The 16,821-nt window shown below is 40.4% G+C and overlaps 1 protein-coding gene across 1 annotated transcript in view; it reads left to right on the top strand.

Annotated features, from left to right (window-relative positions):
- The window catches only part of LOC109999897 (mitogen-activated protein kinase kinase kinase kinase 5), a 35,470-nt gene extending 18,773 nt beyond the window's left edge, over positions 1–16,697 (top strand). The window contains exons 6-32 of the mRNA XM_020655064.3: positions 260–307; positions 900–942; positions 2,044–2,116; positions 2,469–2,600; positions 4,087–4,149; positions 4,608–4,689; positions 4,784–4,900; positions 5,111–5,192; positions 5,810–5,862; positions 6,493–6,539; positions 6,633–6,677; positions 6,911–6,931; positions 7,067–7,115; positions 7,502–7,658; positions 7,826–7,926; positions 8,088–8,129; positions 8,644–8,722; positions 8,826–8,902; positions 9,665–9,725; positions 10,440–10,542; positions 10,656–10,714; positions 11,531–11,634; positions 12,572–12,749; positions 13,150–13,218; positions 14,922–15,011; positions 15,108–15,234; positions 15,729–16,697. Of these exons, the coding sequence (XP_020510720.1) occupies positions 260–307; positions 900–942; positions 2,044–2,116; positions 2,469–2,600; positions 4,087–4,149; positions 4,608–4,689; positions 4,784–4,900; positions 5,111–5,192; positions 5,810–5,862; positions 6,493–6,539; positions 6,633–6,677; positions 6,911–6,931; positions 7,067–7,115; positions 7,502–7,658; positions 7,826–7,926; positions 8,088–8,129; positions 8,644–8,722; positions 8,826–8,902; positions 9,665–9,725; positions 10,440–10,542; positions 10,656–10,714; positions 11,531–11,634; positions 12,572–12,749; positions 13,150–13,218; positions 14,922–15,011; positions 15,108–15,234; positions 15,729–15,825 (2,199 nt within the window). The 3' untranslated portion in view covers positions 15,826–16,697. The remainder of the gene's footprint in view (positions 1–259; positions 308–899; positions 943–2,043; positions 2,117–2,468; positions 2,601–4,086; positions 4,150–4,607; positions 4,690–4,783; positions 4,901–5,110; positions 5,193–5,809; positions 5,863–6,492; positions 6,540–6,632; positions 6,678–6,910; positions 6,932–7,066; positions 7,116–7,501; positions 7,659–7,825; positions 7,927–8,087; positions 8,130–8,643; positions 8,723–8,825; positions 8,903–9,664; positions 9,726–10,439; positions 10,543–10,655; positions 10,715–11,530; positions 11,635–12,571; positions 12,750–13,149; positions 13,219–14,921; positions 15,012–15,107; positions 15,235–15,728) is intronic.
- Positions 16,698–16,821: the final 124 nt, after the last annotated feature.

Below are 16,821 nucleotides of genomic sequence, written 5' to 3'. Positions count from 1 at the left end.
GCGTGGTTTCAGCAAATTCAATGGACACGCCCACAGCGCCCCAGATTACAGCTTCATTTTTCATGATTTTAAAACTTTTATTTTATATTCTTAGTGATCCTTTTTCATTACTGAAATGTTTCCTGGTGGTTAATAACACAGGCTTCTAACTTAACATACTTTTTTTATTGCTTTGCTCGGACACCAAGAAGTCAAATATTTAATTTGGTTGCAACAGCGTTGTGACCTTCCCCTTGTTTGTTTGTGCGTGTGTTATCAGGGCCTGGACTACCTGCATGCACAGAAGAAAATCCACAGAGACATCAAGGTGAACATTTCTGACGTTGACAATTTGGAACTTTTGCTTCTTTATTTGTGTATTTGTCACGTTTGCACATTTGACTATTTGAAACGTTGCTGTTGGATGAACTGGGTCACAGCAGCATCAGAAGAGAGTTGTAAACAGGAACACAACTTCAATAAATGAGGCTTCCACCTGAAATATATCAATAGAAAAACCTGTGTATTGTTCTTTGAGATAGCTCTGGACAATGTTTGTTTAATTATAACCTTCCAGTGGTTTCTAATTTTAAAAAGTAAGAATACAAATCTGTGGATCTTCCAGGTTTTTAGACTTTTATTCTGAAACTTTGTGATGGAAAATGAGACTGTACATTTAAACATTAACATCCAGGATTAAAAAAACAAAAATAACGGAGCTTAATGTATTTGTAAATTAGCAGATCGTTAAGAGAATATAATGAGCAACAGCCAAATTAACTTTTAATGAAACCTTTAGGGTAAACAGATGTTTGTTTTCCACCATGAGTGGGTTCAGTTAAAGATCACTGAGTGGGTAAAGGAGAGTGAGAAGATGTGTCTGTTTGTCTGATATGTCTCTCCTCCTCTTCTTCCTCCAGGGTGCCAACATCCTCCTCAATGATCAGGGCGAGGTCAAGCTGGGTGGGTGGATGTTTGCTCTGCCCTGAACCCGTGTGGTTTCGGATGAGTCATCTGTTGAGAGAGTGATGGCTTGTTTAAGTTTCTTCTGCTGCCATGATGAAAACACAGCCGATGTGAATGTTATTAAGAGACTGAATCAGACTCAGCGGCACTTCCTACAAGCTCAGCATTTGTTTTTGTGGCGTGTCTGAATCAGAGACGTCATACTTGGCAGCAAAATGATGTGTTTAATGCACCAGAAAGATGTTTTTATGAATGCACTCTTCTGACTCACATTTAACTCCAGACATGAATATGTACAAGTATATCTGAGAGAGATCTGTTGGGATATTTCTGTGCTCTTAAAACACAACCATTTCCTGAATTCTTAACTTCAAAGGTCACATATCCTCCTCCTCCTCTTCAGTGTAAATAAGTCTCAGAGCTCCTCAAAACATGTGTGTGAAGTTTCTTGTTCTAAATCCACTCTGATCCTGTATTTGATCATGTCTATAAACCCCTCTATTTCAGCCCTGCTCAGAACAGGCTGTTTCTGTGTCTGTACCTTTAAATATGTAAATGAGCTGTGTCTGACCACGTCCCCTCTCTGGAAGGGATCGGGTGTACTCGGTCTTTCTCGCTCCATGTCCTATTGTTTACGGTGAGAAGGCAGACTCAGAGGGCAGAACAAACACCTAGCTGTGGGAGTGTCACCCACCTGGGGGAGGGGCTACTGCCCTTTGTGATGTCATGAAGGGAAAATCTCCAAACGGCCTGTTTGAGCACTCATTTTCTGAAAAGTGGAGCAGGCAGAAGACGGAGAGGATGGACTTTTCTCATCATTGGGGGGTTTGTAGACGGACTAGAGACACATATTAGAGTTAGAGGAACATGGTGAAGAGTATATTGCAGAATATGTGACCTTTGTGTTTATGAACTGAGGATGTGTCAGAGCTGAGCAGATTCATTTAATTTACTTGTAAAAGTACAAAATGAAACTGGATTTGTTTTTAAAGATTGATCTCTGATTCTTAAAATGTCCAACAGACAAATCACTATGAAGTATTTAACGGGAGGTTGTAAATGTTATTTCTCAAATATTTGATTTCCTGTGTTGTGTAGCTGACTTTGGGATCTCGGCTCAAATCACGGCCACACTCGCCCGCAGGATGTCGTTCATCGGGACGCCGTATTGGTAAGCTGGAAACCAGAGATGATTTCTTTACCCTCTTTTAAAGTAATCTCACTGACAACCTAATCTAAATACATGTACATCTTTACAAAACATTCTTAGGGAAGGATGAGGTGACATGTCAGGCAGCTCTGTAGTATTAGCAATGTCCATTTGTGCATGCAACTGAATTTAAGACTTTGGTTTAAATCATTTGGCTAAAAGTTTTTCTTGAAGTACTCTATTTAGTCTTTGCTAACATGGGGCTTCTTATCTGGCTGATCTGAAGTCTGAAGTCTGAAAAATCAATTTTGCTCGGTTTTACAGTAAAACATGCTAACCTCACTTGTTGTTGCTGTTCCCCTCCCGTCCTCAGGATGGCACCAGAGGTGGCAGCGGTGGAGATCAAAGGTGGCTACAATGAACTCTGTGACGTCTGGTCGGTGGGAATCACAGCCATCGAGTTGGCCGAGTTACAGCCGCCTATGTTTGACGTCCATCCGCTGCGGTAACAATCACAACCTCACCTGTGTACACACCTCTGCACACAAACATGGACACAAATATGAGTTTGAACATCTCTCTCCTGCAGCAGCATCACTAAACCACATGCTTTGTTATTCTTGATTTTATAGCAAAATGATTCTCTCTACTCATAATTAAGAGCATTAAAGAAAAGTTATTTTACAAAATACTAACAGTTTTATGATGGTTTTTGAGATCTTGATCATTGGTCCTTGATGGTCATATTAAGTATATCAGGTTGAAACGTTGTCATTACTACTTTGTGTACGAGAAACTGTATCAGTCTGTCTCTGCTGCAGCGCCTCACAGTGAGGTCGACATTTCAAATCTGGGAGAAATCAAAAATTGAAGTTCAAGGGGAGGAATGAGTCACTGGTGTTTAAGATAAATCAACGTCTCCCTTTGGTCAAATGAAGAGTGAGGTCACAAGACTTTTGACCCTGATTTAAATGTAGGTCTAACTCACAGACGAGCACTTTGTCCAACTCATGCACAAGATGACTCCTGTCATTAGTGTTTCCACCGCCCACGTGTCCAGCAATATGTGCATTATGAAAAACACCCAACACACACACACACACACTGCTGTCTGTACTTTATGCACACTAAGGACTACACAGGTTGTGGACGACTCTGCGGCTCGGTGTGACCAGTCTTTCCTCTTCATTTAAATGTGTCAAAAACAAAAAGACAGCAAGCTCAACCACCAACTCTTTCTCAAAGCTGCTGATGTTCAGATTGTGGAGAGCTTCAAATATCCGGGTGTTCTTCTTGATAAAAGACTTTCCATGTTGATGCTACCTCCAACAAGGTTCAGCAAAGACTGATCTTTTTGAGGAAAATGTAATCTTTCAGTGTTTCTTCTGAGACGATGACCCCTCTTTTACAGAAGTTTAATCGACTCTGTTTGAAGCTTTTGTTTTGGTGCATGGTTTGGAGACCTTAACTTGGCCAGTTAGTTAGAATAGAGTCTCTCAGGGAGTTGGCAGGCCGGGCCTCGGGACATAACAGGCAGGTCCAGAGGAGAGCTCATGATATACTGGCCTGCACAAACAACCAGAGTGAGCTTTTTACTCTCAGGTTGTTGTTTCATGGCACCTGTAAGGAACACTTAAAGACTCCAGGTGTCATTTATCCACATTACAGTTGATATACTTAATTGCAATCAGTCCTCAGGTTGTTCTTCTTCCACTGTTATTTGCACACCTCCACATTGCACTTTCTTTTTAGAAAGGAGCTCTTGACTTTTACTCATATTGTGTTATCTTTATATGTTTGACTTCACACTCTGTTTTTCACTCGACTCTGATGTTGTCCTTGTTTACTTTGTCTGCTGTGTGCTCCGGCTGCAAAACCAAATTTCCCCATGTGTGACAAACAATAACGAGAGTCTGAATCTGAGAATAATAAACGCCCGATCCGGTTCAAGTTTAGCTCACTGACTGTGCTCTACTCTGCTTTTTCTTCAGGGTCCTGTTTCTCATGTCAAAGAGCGGCTACCAGCCTCCTAAACTGAAGGACAAGTCTAAATGGTAAATAGAAACACTCAACATTATGATAGTGTGTGTATCCCCAGAGGTCATTGTTTTTCTTAATTTAGTGATTTGATATCATGCATTGCATTTATGTTGCATTTTCTTTATACTTCACTTTGTATTGTTTTATCTGAACCCTGAGTCTGTCATGAAGTTGTGATTGATTCATGAAAGTGCAAAGTTCTGATCTTTCATTTCACATTTGGAGAAAACTCCAAGTGTGATAACTCAGATTTAAATATTCAAATCTAAAATAAAGTAAGAAGAGGATAATGGCTGCTGTCCAGACAGTAAACTGTTTATCAGACTATCATAGTTTGTGTGAGCAGCTGGGACTCAAGGTTGAAAGGTTCCATCTGGCATGCTTAAATAAGCAGACAGTTATGATCTTATTAAAATCCCCTGTTATATATTTGTACTGTTTTTGTTTATGAACCGTTATGTATTCTCTGCAGGTCGTCCATGTTTTATAACTTTGTGAAGGCCATGTTGGTGAGGAACCCGAAGAAGAGACCCAGCGCCTCCAAGATGCTCTCAGTCAGTTCTGATCCATAACAAACTCAGTTTAATGTGATGTCATTCCAGTGGTGCCGTTACATAACACATACCTCTCCTTCTCGTCTCTCTGCAGCACATGTTTCTGACCCAGCAGTGTCTGAACCAGGAGCTGACCCGAGACCTGCTGGAGAAATATCGACACCCTGAGAAACTGAAGACCAACCTGGTGACTGATGACGACGAGATGGAGGTTTGAACCCCGATTTGTACTCCAACTTTCATTGATGGACTTCCTGTTCCTGATCAAACACAATTCAGCTCTTATCTTGACGCATCAAACTTTTGTATAGATGATGCAAATTATAATATTTCAGTGCATTATGTCTGAACATTTCTCTGGCTCAAAGCTGACTGACAGCTGACTAACAGAGTGATTAAATGAACTGTGTGTTCTCTTCAGGTGGCGCTGCCTGGATCCTTGAAGAGGATTCAGTCGGTCAACAAACACAATAAGGCAGAGAGGACAAAGTCTGACATAAGCTGTAAGAAAACACGCTGAACTCAAAGCACTTCACTCACACTATGATCAACCTTATCACAGCTGGTAGGAAGATTTTTCTGCCTGAAGCGGAGTTAACATTCAAAGTTTCATAAGAGAACTAAAAGGTCATCGCTAATAATAGAATATCGGCTCAAGTGCATGCAGCACATACATGATTATGATGGGTGAATCTGAGGAAGCTGCAGTGGGAACACATTGTTTGATCTCAATAAAGAGACAGTTTAGACATTTTAATGTGTCTAGGGTTCTTTATATTTTTCATTGAATGTTCCTGCAATAGACCGGCGCCTGATGACGTGGGTTGGCTGTGCACGGGGTCCCCTGTTGGTCATTTATATACAGCATAAACACTGGGTTCATAAAAATAAAAATAAATCTGGTAACAGGAATGAGCATCATACGACTGAGGGAGTTAAAAGAAAGAACAGAAGACTCCTTTTTACCATGTTGGCACATCCCTGTCGCTCTTTATTTACTGACTGGCAATAATGACGCTTAAAGAGAAGAAATGTATTCTCCTGTCGTTATGTATCCTCTCTGGATGTTTTAAAGTTCAAAGTGTCATTGTTCTAAATCATTTTGTGTTTTTCCTCTCAGTGGAACAGATCTACACTCGGAGGCCCGTGAGGAAAGACGCACCACACACAGCGGTGAGCTTGTTTCACACACACACACGAGCTGTAGGTGTGTGCAGACACAAACATGAATACATGCAGTACATGTGCACACAGCAAAGAAGTAAACTTACTTATGGGACAGACAGTAAGGCATGATGATCTGTTCACCTTGTGCAGAAAATATGTAACAGAGTGGCTAGAAATGAAAAATCCTGAACTCTGCAGACGAGGGAAGAACGTCCATCTTTAGAGTTTTCTGGAGGGCGCTCAAAAGAAAATGCAATTTTACAAAGTTCAGTAAAATAGATTTAAACATTTTCTAAATACATACATTAAAGCTTCTATACATAGTATACATAAATACTTGACTGCACATAGAACGCTTACAAAGCCGCCGATACACTCGACCCGTCTCGATCCCTGTTTGGTGTGAAAAGTTATTTTTAATTTTTAAAGTCAACATTGATGATTTTTAGGACGGGTTCATAAGTCTCAGTCTAAGTCAAATAGACGAGTGTGAACGGGAAATTGAGTTCTGCCTTTCCTTTTTTCTCCGTCTTCCCTCCTTGTTGAAATAAGATTTTTTTGCCTACAATCTCTCTTTATGTATTTATATTTATATATATATATGTGTGATTTCATGTTTTTTGTTTTGTTTTTCAGTTAAGTGCGTCTCTGGGATCAACGGGCAGCAGCAAGAGTCCAGCCAGGTAACAGGATCAGTCTCAACATGGAGACACACACATGTCAGTTTGTTACTAAATATTAAATATTAAATATGAAATCTTCTCCTCCTCTCTCAGGGATCAGGATACAGACTCAGACGATGACTACGATGATGTGGATATGTAAGAAGACAAACAACATCCCCAGAGAGAGATGTTAAACACACTATCAGAACATAGAAATGATTCATTAAAAAAACGCTGTAGTTGTCCAACTTTTGTCTTTATTTTATGATTTCTTTAAACTCAGAAGAAGACCGACCTCACTCTCGTTTCTCTGTTTTTATCAAATCGATCATTTGCTTTAATTTCCACACATCTCATTGACTTTCTCTCTCTCTCTTTTTCCCCTTCAGCCCAACATTACAAAGCTCCAGGTCAGATTATTAACCTCAAACTCACATCTTCCTTAATGTTTATTTTTCATCATTAACACTTTAAGACTTAACCATCTCTCTGTCTCTCTCTCTGTCTCTCTCTCTCTCTCTCTCTCTCTCTTTCTCTGCACACAGTCTCACTCTCTTGCCGACTGATGAAACGCCGCCTCCACTCCCTCCAAAGGTGACGACTCATCACACAGAGAACCAATCACTTCATCTTGATTTCTGTGGCTCAGTCGGTCGTCTCTCAACCGGAAGGTTGGGGGTTCGATCCCCAGCTGCTGCAGCCACACATCCAAACACTTAACCCCAAGTTGCTCCCGCTGCTGATATCGATTTAGTATTAAACATAATCTGACCTGCTGAATTTTTTGATTTGTAATCCTCATATTTTGAGTTAAATTGGAAACATTTCTCAGAAGTAGTTTGATCACATTCAGGGAAGAAATAAAAATAGTTGTACATACTGTAAGAGTTTCAGTTTGGATTAAATCCTGATAAGATCCTAAAGCATCTATTAAATTAAAAAAAGATAATCAACATGTTTGCATGTTTCCACATGTGCAGCCCAAAGTGCGGAGCAGCTCAGAGGAAAGCATGGCGGGGGAGGACGACCGGGTGAGGAAACCCTGCTCTCTGTACGCCCCCTCCTCCCCCCTCCTCAGGACATCCAGCGGGACACACGTCAGACCCACACCCAAACCCCGATCCACCCGGCACTCAGGTCAGCTGCCTCACCTTCAAACGGTTTTCACATCAAAAGCAAACATTAGATGGACTCCTTTAAACATCTACTCAAACCTCTCAGTGGTGCAAATGTAAATCTGTCTATAGCTGGGGCCATTTATCACACTCATGTTTATTGTGTGTTTATGTTTATGTGTGGTCCAGACCCTGCTTCCTTACCAGTCCAGCTGAACGACCCCCGAGCAGACCTGTCCCCTCCTGAGCTCCCTCCTAAAGGAATACGCAGACGACAGGTCACGTCAAAGGTAGAACACCAGACATTCACACCGTTACGTGACGTGTCCCTGAAAACACAGAAATGGTTTCCAAAGATTTACAAATGCTTACATTCAGCTGTAGAGTTTGTATTTTATTTCGTCTCCTCTCCTTCACACACACTCGTCGGGGTGTTTCTGTTTGTTCTCAGGATCCCACGGAGTGTGTCAGCCCCGTCATGAAGAAACCTCCCGTGAGTCTCCTTCACTCTGCCTTCAAATCCTCTGCTGAGTGTCTGAGATGTCGGAGTGGTGTGTGATGTTTCATGCATGTGTGTGTGAGTGTGTGTGTGTGTGTGTGTGTGTGTGTGTGTGTGTGTGTGAACAGTTATGAGGAGAGGATGTGCTGTTCTGAGATCAGTACTAAATATTCAAAGAAGAACGGGCAGAAAAAACGGATTCTGATCAATTTTTAAAATAAAAATATTTAGTGTTTTATTTAAGTGAAAGCTTTCTTACAGTTTAGATTCATTTGATTTACAACAAACTAAATTGGATGGGGTTAAAGTTCAGGTTCAGGTTCAGTAACATGACATCACCTAATTGAACTTTCCACAGTTTGTAATTTGTGGATGTTTGAAGCTACATACAGTATTTATAGATGAAGCAGATCGACTGTCATTTAAAGGTTTTTATAAGTGATAAAAAAGAAGTGCAGAGAGGACAAAGATGAATAATTCAGAGCCCTCCTCCCGCCTCTCTCTGCAGGTCTTCTTTAAAAAGATCTTCCATGGCTGTCCTCTCAAAATCAACTCCTCGACGACCTGGGAAAACCCGGCTACCAAAGGTTGTATCAGCAAACAGCGCTCAGAGTAAATGTTTTCTACTCTCTCTCACCTCCTCTGTGCGGTTTGTCTGACCAGCTTTGTTTTTTCCTCTCACTCCCTCAGACCAGCACCTGATCCTGGGGGCGGAGGAAGGAATCTACACCCTGAACCTCAGCGGCACAGAGGCCACCATGGAGCTGGTAGGTTCTTTAAAGAAATACAAAGAATAATCAGGGTTCAGGGTGAGTGAGGCAAGATAACCAAAAGATACACAAGGTATGATGGAGTCCCCCTGAAACCTGCATTCTCTCTATTGACCAACAGGTGGCATCTCAATCAGTACTGAAGTCTAGAAAATACGTTTATGGTCTTAAATGTAATTTCAAGACTTCTCCAGACGATAAAACATTTAAAAAAATACTTTATTTAGTGTTCAGTTGTATCAAAGACACTGAGGATTCTGCTGTGAGTGAGCTACATTTTAAACATATATACAGTAGAAATCAAGTCTGTCTGTGTAAATGTGTCTCTGAGTCATGACTGTCTACAATGAGGGAGAAGCTCGAGTCCCGCTGGCTGTGTTGTTGTCAGAGCCGTGTTTACATGGACGGGACGGCCGGCTGACTCCTCCCCTCGTGTATAAAAGTTGTTTAATTGAGGGACTAGAGAAAAGAAGAATAACATACTGTACTCACTGCTTAACTGTGTTTCTAGATCACGCTCATTTCAGGTAAATTTACATGCAGTGTGAAGATACCAGCATAATAAAGATCGCTAGCATTAGCATGCTAACACAACAATGCAGCGGCAGTTGTTTTGGTTTCATGCTGGAGCTCAAGGGCGACATCTACTGGATCAAAACATCACATATAAAGCCTTTAAACAGCTGTTTAAGTTTGTTTTGAGACACTGGATTTATAAGAACGTAGTGAATAACTGTATGTCTCCTCTTTCTCTTTCAGCTGTACCCCGGGAAGTGTACCTGGGTTCACACCATTAATAACGTCCTCATGTCTGTGTCAGGTGAGCCCAAAGTGGAGAATAAGAACTGGATCCTCATTTAGCCGTGCAGCTCTGTTCTCTTGCAGCTTCTTGAAGAAAGATAAGAAACTTTGCTTGAAGCAGCGCACATGTTTTAATTAGCAGCTCAAAAGGATTTCTGACTCTCTGCCTGCTGTAAATTCATTTTTTAACTGACTCAGCAACATCAACACCTCACCTCAACTAAAACACTTTCTCTGTATGGATTATTTTCCATAAAAAAACAGATTATTAATAAAACAACAAGAGCCTTTCAATGGGAAAACATTTACAGATTTTATTTTTTGAGGGCTTTTCATGTATTTATTTTAGAGGCAGGACAGTGGATAGAGTCAGAAATCAGGAAAAGAGAGAGAGTGGGGAGTGTCATGCAGGAAAGGAGCCACAGGTCGGATTTGACCGCTCAGTCTTTGGCCTCTGTACATGTGATGCACACACTAACCACTAGGCTGCTGGCGCCCCTGGCAAAACTAAAAGAAGTTTCAGCTCTTACAGCCTGTTTCACTTCTGCAGGGTGTTTTCAATTTCAATTAATTGTAAGAACTTTGTGTATGCATGAGATGTGAAAACAATAACATGGCTAAGGTGAAAAATACCAGAATGTATTTTAATGTGGAGTCTCTGAAGCAGCGTGTTTCTCTGCCTGCTTTGCGTTCATTCATTCTTACACACCGCCTCTGATTTTCATGTTTGCAGGTAAATCGTCGCAGCTTCACTCCCATTCGCTCAAAGAGTTGTATGAACAGGCTCGGAAAGACCAGAGGATGGTTGCCTTGCCGACTCACAGACTGTTACCAAGGTAACACTGGGATTTTTTTTGTATGCTCTCTCTCTCTCTCTCTCTCTCTCTCTCTCTCTCACTTCATCTGCTCTACAAATTAAAAAAACTGTATTATTTTTTTTTTCCTTCAGGAAATTTGCAGTGACGTCAAAAATACCAGATACAAAGGGCTGCAAGACATGCTCAGTTGGTGAGATAATGCAAAAAATAATCTGTCAAGTTATTAAATATGTTAATTAAAAGGAGCAATCTGTAAGATAACTTTAGTAAGTGACCTCACTATATCATCAGCATGCTATGTTGAAGTGTTGGCTTCTCTGACAACAATGCAGCAGCCAGTAGTCCTCCTTCTAACTTTAGATTCTGCTCCTGAATGCTCTGGATTTGTTTGGACCAGAGAAGGTTGGTGGTTTTAAGGCACCTCCCCCACACAGCTGTTTTGGACGCCCCCTCGGTTTACCAGATATGAGAGCAGTTATCAGGTCAACAGGTGTTGCAGCGATGGAAGCGGGCAAGAGAAGTGGTTCAGATAGAAGTGATTGTACCCGACCTAAAAAGCCTCTGCATGTTTTTAATAAGCTCCACGAGCAGAAACGTGCTCAAACTAGGATCAATATTGGAGATGCTTTTGAAAAATGGAGAGAGGTTAGAACACAGAAAGGTTTACAGACCCATGCAGAGCTGGATAAACACTGAAGCTTCAGAGTCCACCACATGGTGACCTGTGTGAGCATCGACTAGAGAGGAGGGGGGAGACAGATCTCTATGATGTTTAGAATTTAAACTGCAGTACCCATTTTAAACACTAGGTGTCAGAGGTACAGATTGCTCCTTTAATCATTCCCTTCGCTGTGATACTGTCTGTATGTATGTGGTATGGGATATGTAATAGTTTCTACACTACTTTAGATAAATAGGATTTGAGGATTTGAACTACATGAGGAGACAGATTCCTGTTCAGTTTACTGTTTAACAAAAAACTTGTATTCTGTCTTGTCGCCTGCAGCGACTAACATGCAGCTTGGCTCTGTGTTCCTGTGCTGTGCTCTGGAGTCCAGTGTCGTGCTGCTGCAGTGGTACGAGCCCTTGCACAAGTTCCTGCTTATCAAGGTATGTGTATAAAGCCTCCGATTATTTTATTAGAACTGTTTCAGTTCCGGGGGGGGGACGTAAAAAAACAGCTTCATTTAGGAATAACAGCCCATATATTTACATGTGAATCAGGATGTGAGGCCAACAGAGACACACACACAAACTTTAAAAAAAAAAAATTCTAGCCAATCACAGAACAGTTAACGATTAAAAAAAGAGAAGCTTCTGCAGGAAAAAAAACCCTTACCAATTTATGCATCTGAGTATCTAAAAGGTTCAGCCATGAAGAGGAGCTCGTCCTTTTTATTTTGAGTTCTCAGATGTTTCAGTCTGTTGTCTAGATTTTCTGTTGCATCACTTCGTGTCAAAAAGCACAAAATCCCACCGTCTCCTCTTCTCTTCTTTTACACTTAACACATAATAATAATAATACACTTTATTTGGCATGGACATCACAGATACATTGGACGAACCAGATGCATTGTTTAAGTGTTTTAGCAAGCATGCTACTTCTCAACACCTGTCCACATGTGTGGGGGAGCAAAAAGAGCTTACTGTCATAAAATAGACAATTAAAGCAAACAGCGCAAACTAATTATGAGGCTATAACAGACATATGAGATAATGTTCAGTGTGAAACAAAGGGCTCGTCTTTCTGTGTCTTTCAGTTTTTGCATCTTTTATTGGACTGTGAACACTGACAGCAGCAAATAAAACCACTACTGGAAGGGAAATGAAGCATGTTATAGTCACTATTAAATGTATGAGTTAGCTTTAGACCTTTGACCTTAAAGTGGTTTTGGTTTTCAGAACACGCTTGTTGGTTCCCTCACACTGTGGCAGGAAGGTTGCAGGTTAAAGTGTCCACTTAACCCGTCTGCTTTGTTTGCTGCTCTGTGAAAATCTCCTGACTCACATCGTTCCTCTTTTCTTTTTCTTTTTAAATATTCTGCAGAACTTTGACTTCCCTCTGCCCAGCCCCATGCGGGTGTTTGAGATGGTGGTGTCGCCCCAGCAGGAGTACCCGCTTGTGTGTATCGGGGTCTCTCGAGGGTCCAGCCCCAACATCCCGGTCGTTGTAGAGTACATCAACCTGAACTCCAACACGTCCTGGTTCACCAAATCTGGTCTAGGTAGGCTGTTACTGCATCATGGGGTCCATCACCAACACTTCAGAATCAATAGAAAATGTGTTTATCGCCTTTTGCACCAGTTCAGTACCCCTCCCCAAAATTCACAGGAAATTTACACTGTGCAAAATAAGACACACTTTTTAATGCAAAAGGAGAAACTGTTTAGAAGTACAATAATTAAATGTAAGTTCTCTTGTCCTGAGGATTTTGTACATCTATTATTACACCTGAGATATTTCTGTTATCTGTTATTGCACTTTACATCTTTGCAATATTTTTTAAGCTGCTACAAACAAAACACCACACTCCACACTCCCAGAAAATCAAGTCGTATACACTGTGTTGTTGTTGTTGCTGTTGTTGTTGTTGCTGATGGTGATCTGTTTTTGTGTCCTTACAGAGAAACCTTGTCCAGATGTAGTTCAAGTAAACCAACTGGACTCTAGTTCGCTGCTCGTCCTGTTAGACAGTAAGTCACATGAGGCTCCTCTCATAAGTCATGAATACTAAAACATTTGAATTATGATATTTATTTGAACATAACACAAATATCTCGATATTCTAAAGGATTACACATGATTACAATGAACTGCTCTCTCTCTCTCTCTCTCACATTAAAAGAGATTCTCTGTTGCATGAATCATATGTTGGGTTGCATCAGAATCTACAGGTGTTAATGTGTTCACTCCCCCCCGCTATAGATCAGTAAATCATGGAGTTAACATGTCGAGAAGGAGTAACCGGGTAGAAAATAATGCAGCAGCTTCTCGTCTTTGGTCTTGTTATCTCGGGATAGCAACGCTGGACTTCCCATCATAACAAGTTTCTCCAGATCTCGATTAAACGGCTGGAATTAAGTAGTTTTCATAGGAAAGCCTGTGTTGTTATGTGGAGATGAAGAGATTCATGAGTTTAGATCTCAATAAAATAAAATAAATGATCATGAGTAAACAAAGGTAGTGTCAGCTTAGGGCTTCAGTATTATGGTACAACTAGTGACAAAAAAGACGATTTTCGAGGACATTAATGTGATCTGACTTGGTGGGTAACAAGGTGACAAGGTCAGGCAAGAGACAGGAAATGTGGGGAGGAGAGAGAGGGGGATGACGTGCAGCAAGTGGCCAAGTTCGGATTTGAAACCCACGGCCGGTGCAATAAGGACTACATCCTGTGTACACGGGGCGATCAACACAACAGCTAGTCTACCCAACCCCGAGGGCTTTTTTTAAAAGAGGCAGACGTAACAATAGTTTTCATTCTATTGCTTCAATTTTAAAATATTAAGCTCAAAGTTTCAACCACAGACTGTACTGTTTCAACAAAAATTTAAGCAAGCTTTTTGAAAAGGTGCAAACACTAAATGCAGATAAATTCCATTTCAATCAGCTGGTTTATCCAGAGTGAAGTGAAGTCTTATTGCAAAGTTTAGATCCGTCAGGATTCGGCTGTTAAAGCTACTCTTTGTGCGTGGCTTCAATCCAATCAAGCAGAAGAAGTAGATGCTGCAACCTTGAAATAAAACAAGTTGTTTTGGCATCTGGCCCATTTTAAAGATTTGGATCTGTGGATTCACTTTACATAAAAGCGTCTGCAAAGTGAATTGTAGAATTTTAAAGAGCAAAAAGCAGACAATAAGGATTTTCTTTCTTGAAAGTTATTCCCATATTTGATGCTGCCTTGAGACAAAATGCTATTAAAATCCTCATTTGGGCAAATGTTTCCTCTTCATCTGGTCATCATTTTGTCTGTGTTAGTGCATATGGCACCATTTTTTATAAGAAAGTCTCTCTCTTGACACATTTTGGAATGCACATTTTATTTTTTTTAATAGATCAATAGAACACTGTGAAACATTTGTACTAACCTCTTAAGTCACTAAGGACAAAAATGTGAGAATCATGTAATCAAACTGGCATTTAAAGGGTTAAATTCCTCATAATTATTCAATGTTTGGTAGTTTTGAGCAGGTCTGGAGTTGTTTAAGAGATGTACGCAGAAAAAAGTAGAAAAAAATATCAATCTGTTCTATTTTTATATCAGTTTTTTGGAAGTGAACATTTTTGTCCTTAGTAGTAAATTAAACTGATGCCTGAGGGTTAATACTGTACAATATTAGTAATGCTGCTCAGTGGACTCCCCACTGACCTCTCTGCTGACCTCTCTTCTTTACAGAGTCAGTTCATATAGTCGGACTGGAGGGGGAGCTGAAGAGCAACAAGCCTCTGCAACATGAGACCTTCACTCAAAATGTGGATTCTATAGGTGAGATTATCCAGAAACAAACTACAGGTGTGTTGTGTTGAATATCAGTTTGGGGGGCTCAGCTTTGACTCTGTGTCTCTCTTCCTGTCCGTTCAGTGTATTTTGAGGACTCACTGCTGATGGTGTGGCGTCACGGCTGGCAGAGGAGAGGACGGAGTTTCTCTGAGCTTCTGGAGGAAACCACCGACCCGAGGAAAATCTACAGACTGGTTCACTCAGACAGGTACGACTTCACTCACTGGTGTGGTGGCTGTGATGATGTTGATAAAAACAGCTGTGCACCTTTTGTACATTTTTATTTTTTTATATTTTATATTTTACATTTTACATTTTTAAATTCTATTTTATGTATATATATAATTTTTTACATATATTTTACATGTTACATTTTTAAACTCTATTTTATATATTGTAATAGCTTCTTATTCTGTATTATTTAAGTTGTTGCTCGTTCTGCTTTATTTCCTTGTTAATTGTTTAGCACCAATACACCAAGTCAAATTCCATGTATGTGTAAATGTACTTGGCAATAAACCCCGATTCTGACTCTGATTCTGATTCTGATTCTGATTCTGATTCTGATTCTCATTCTCATTCTCATTCTGAAATGTCTGAAATGTCTGAAATGTCTGCAACTAAAATGCATTCATGCATTCGTTCTGATTTTAATTGGGTTGATTCAGGTTTAATTCTCTTTCCTTTTTTACCCTCGTGCAGGATGGTCATCTTGGAGACGCGTCAGCTGGACGACCAGACGGGGCTGTCCAACCTCTACGTCCTGGAAATAGCTGAGAACTACGTCATGCTGCCATGATTCTGCTGCCACAAGGTATCATGGGAAAACTCCCTAAACACCTCCTCTACTTCATGGATGCCTCCACCCAGGACTTTTCATCTGTCATCATGACGGACGAGGATTCATCACTGCCACAGAATTTAATTTGGATTTAATAGCAGAGGAGAAGGACAAAGATGGCAGCTTGTTGTGCTGCAGCCCTTATCTCCCAAATCTGCTTTTATTTATGCTGATTTTTGTTTGTGGCATCGCAAAGAATAATCCAGAACACAGACAACTGAGAAAATAAAGACAGAAAAGACGGATGGCTCGTCTCTGATCTACCTTCTTCTGTGAAATACTGTTGATGCAGAGCTGCCTGCTGAGATATACAGCATGGCTTCCTGAATGTGCAGCATTCAACATAAAAGGACTTAAACCGCACTGCTCTGTCCCACGCTGTGTCACCTTATATGTCATTGTTGGATCAGAGTTACAAACTTGTGATGTCTGCCATTACACTGTAATAAAGTGAATCAACACAAGATGATGTGAACTGTATTCATCCTGAGCAGAAACAGAGCAAACGAGCTACCATCAATGAAAGCTAGTTAAAGGAGATTATTTGGTCCTGTACAGACTGTATTTAACGTGCAAAAACTGTGTCATACTCATCCTGGACTGATCAATGTAAAAGTAAACTTTTTAATAATAAATGAATCCATGCCAAAGAAAGTCCCATGTTAGCTTTACAGAAGCATGAAGATGATGGAAAACAACACGTCTGAATTTAAAGCAAACACAAACACGCTGTAATATTTACATTCTGCTTCAGGAGATTTTATTTGAGTTTCATTATTTAGGAAATCTTTTGTTTTGATATTTCACAACTCAATAAAGCCTGAATGTCAGATGTCTTGAGTTCAGATTTAAACTCTCTCTTTCTGTCTCTCTCGTTGGCCTTTTGTTTAACCATGAAACCCTGACTGAGCTGTTTCTTTATCTATTATTATATAGTTATTTCTTTGTTTATTC

Source organism: Labrus bergylta, chromosome 11 (assembly GCF_963930695.1).
Source record: "Labrus bergylta chromosome 11, fLabBer1.1, whole genome shotgun sequence".
In the NCBI taxonomy this organism is placed as follows: domain Eukaryota; kingdom Metazoa; phylum Chordata; class Actinopteri; order Labriformes; family Labridae; genus Labrus; species Labrus bergylta.
The sequence above is the reverse complement of the archived record's forward strand: the minus strand, read 5'-3'. Positions and strand labels throughout refer to the sequence as shown.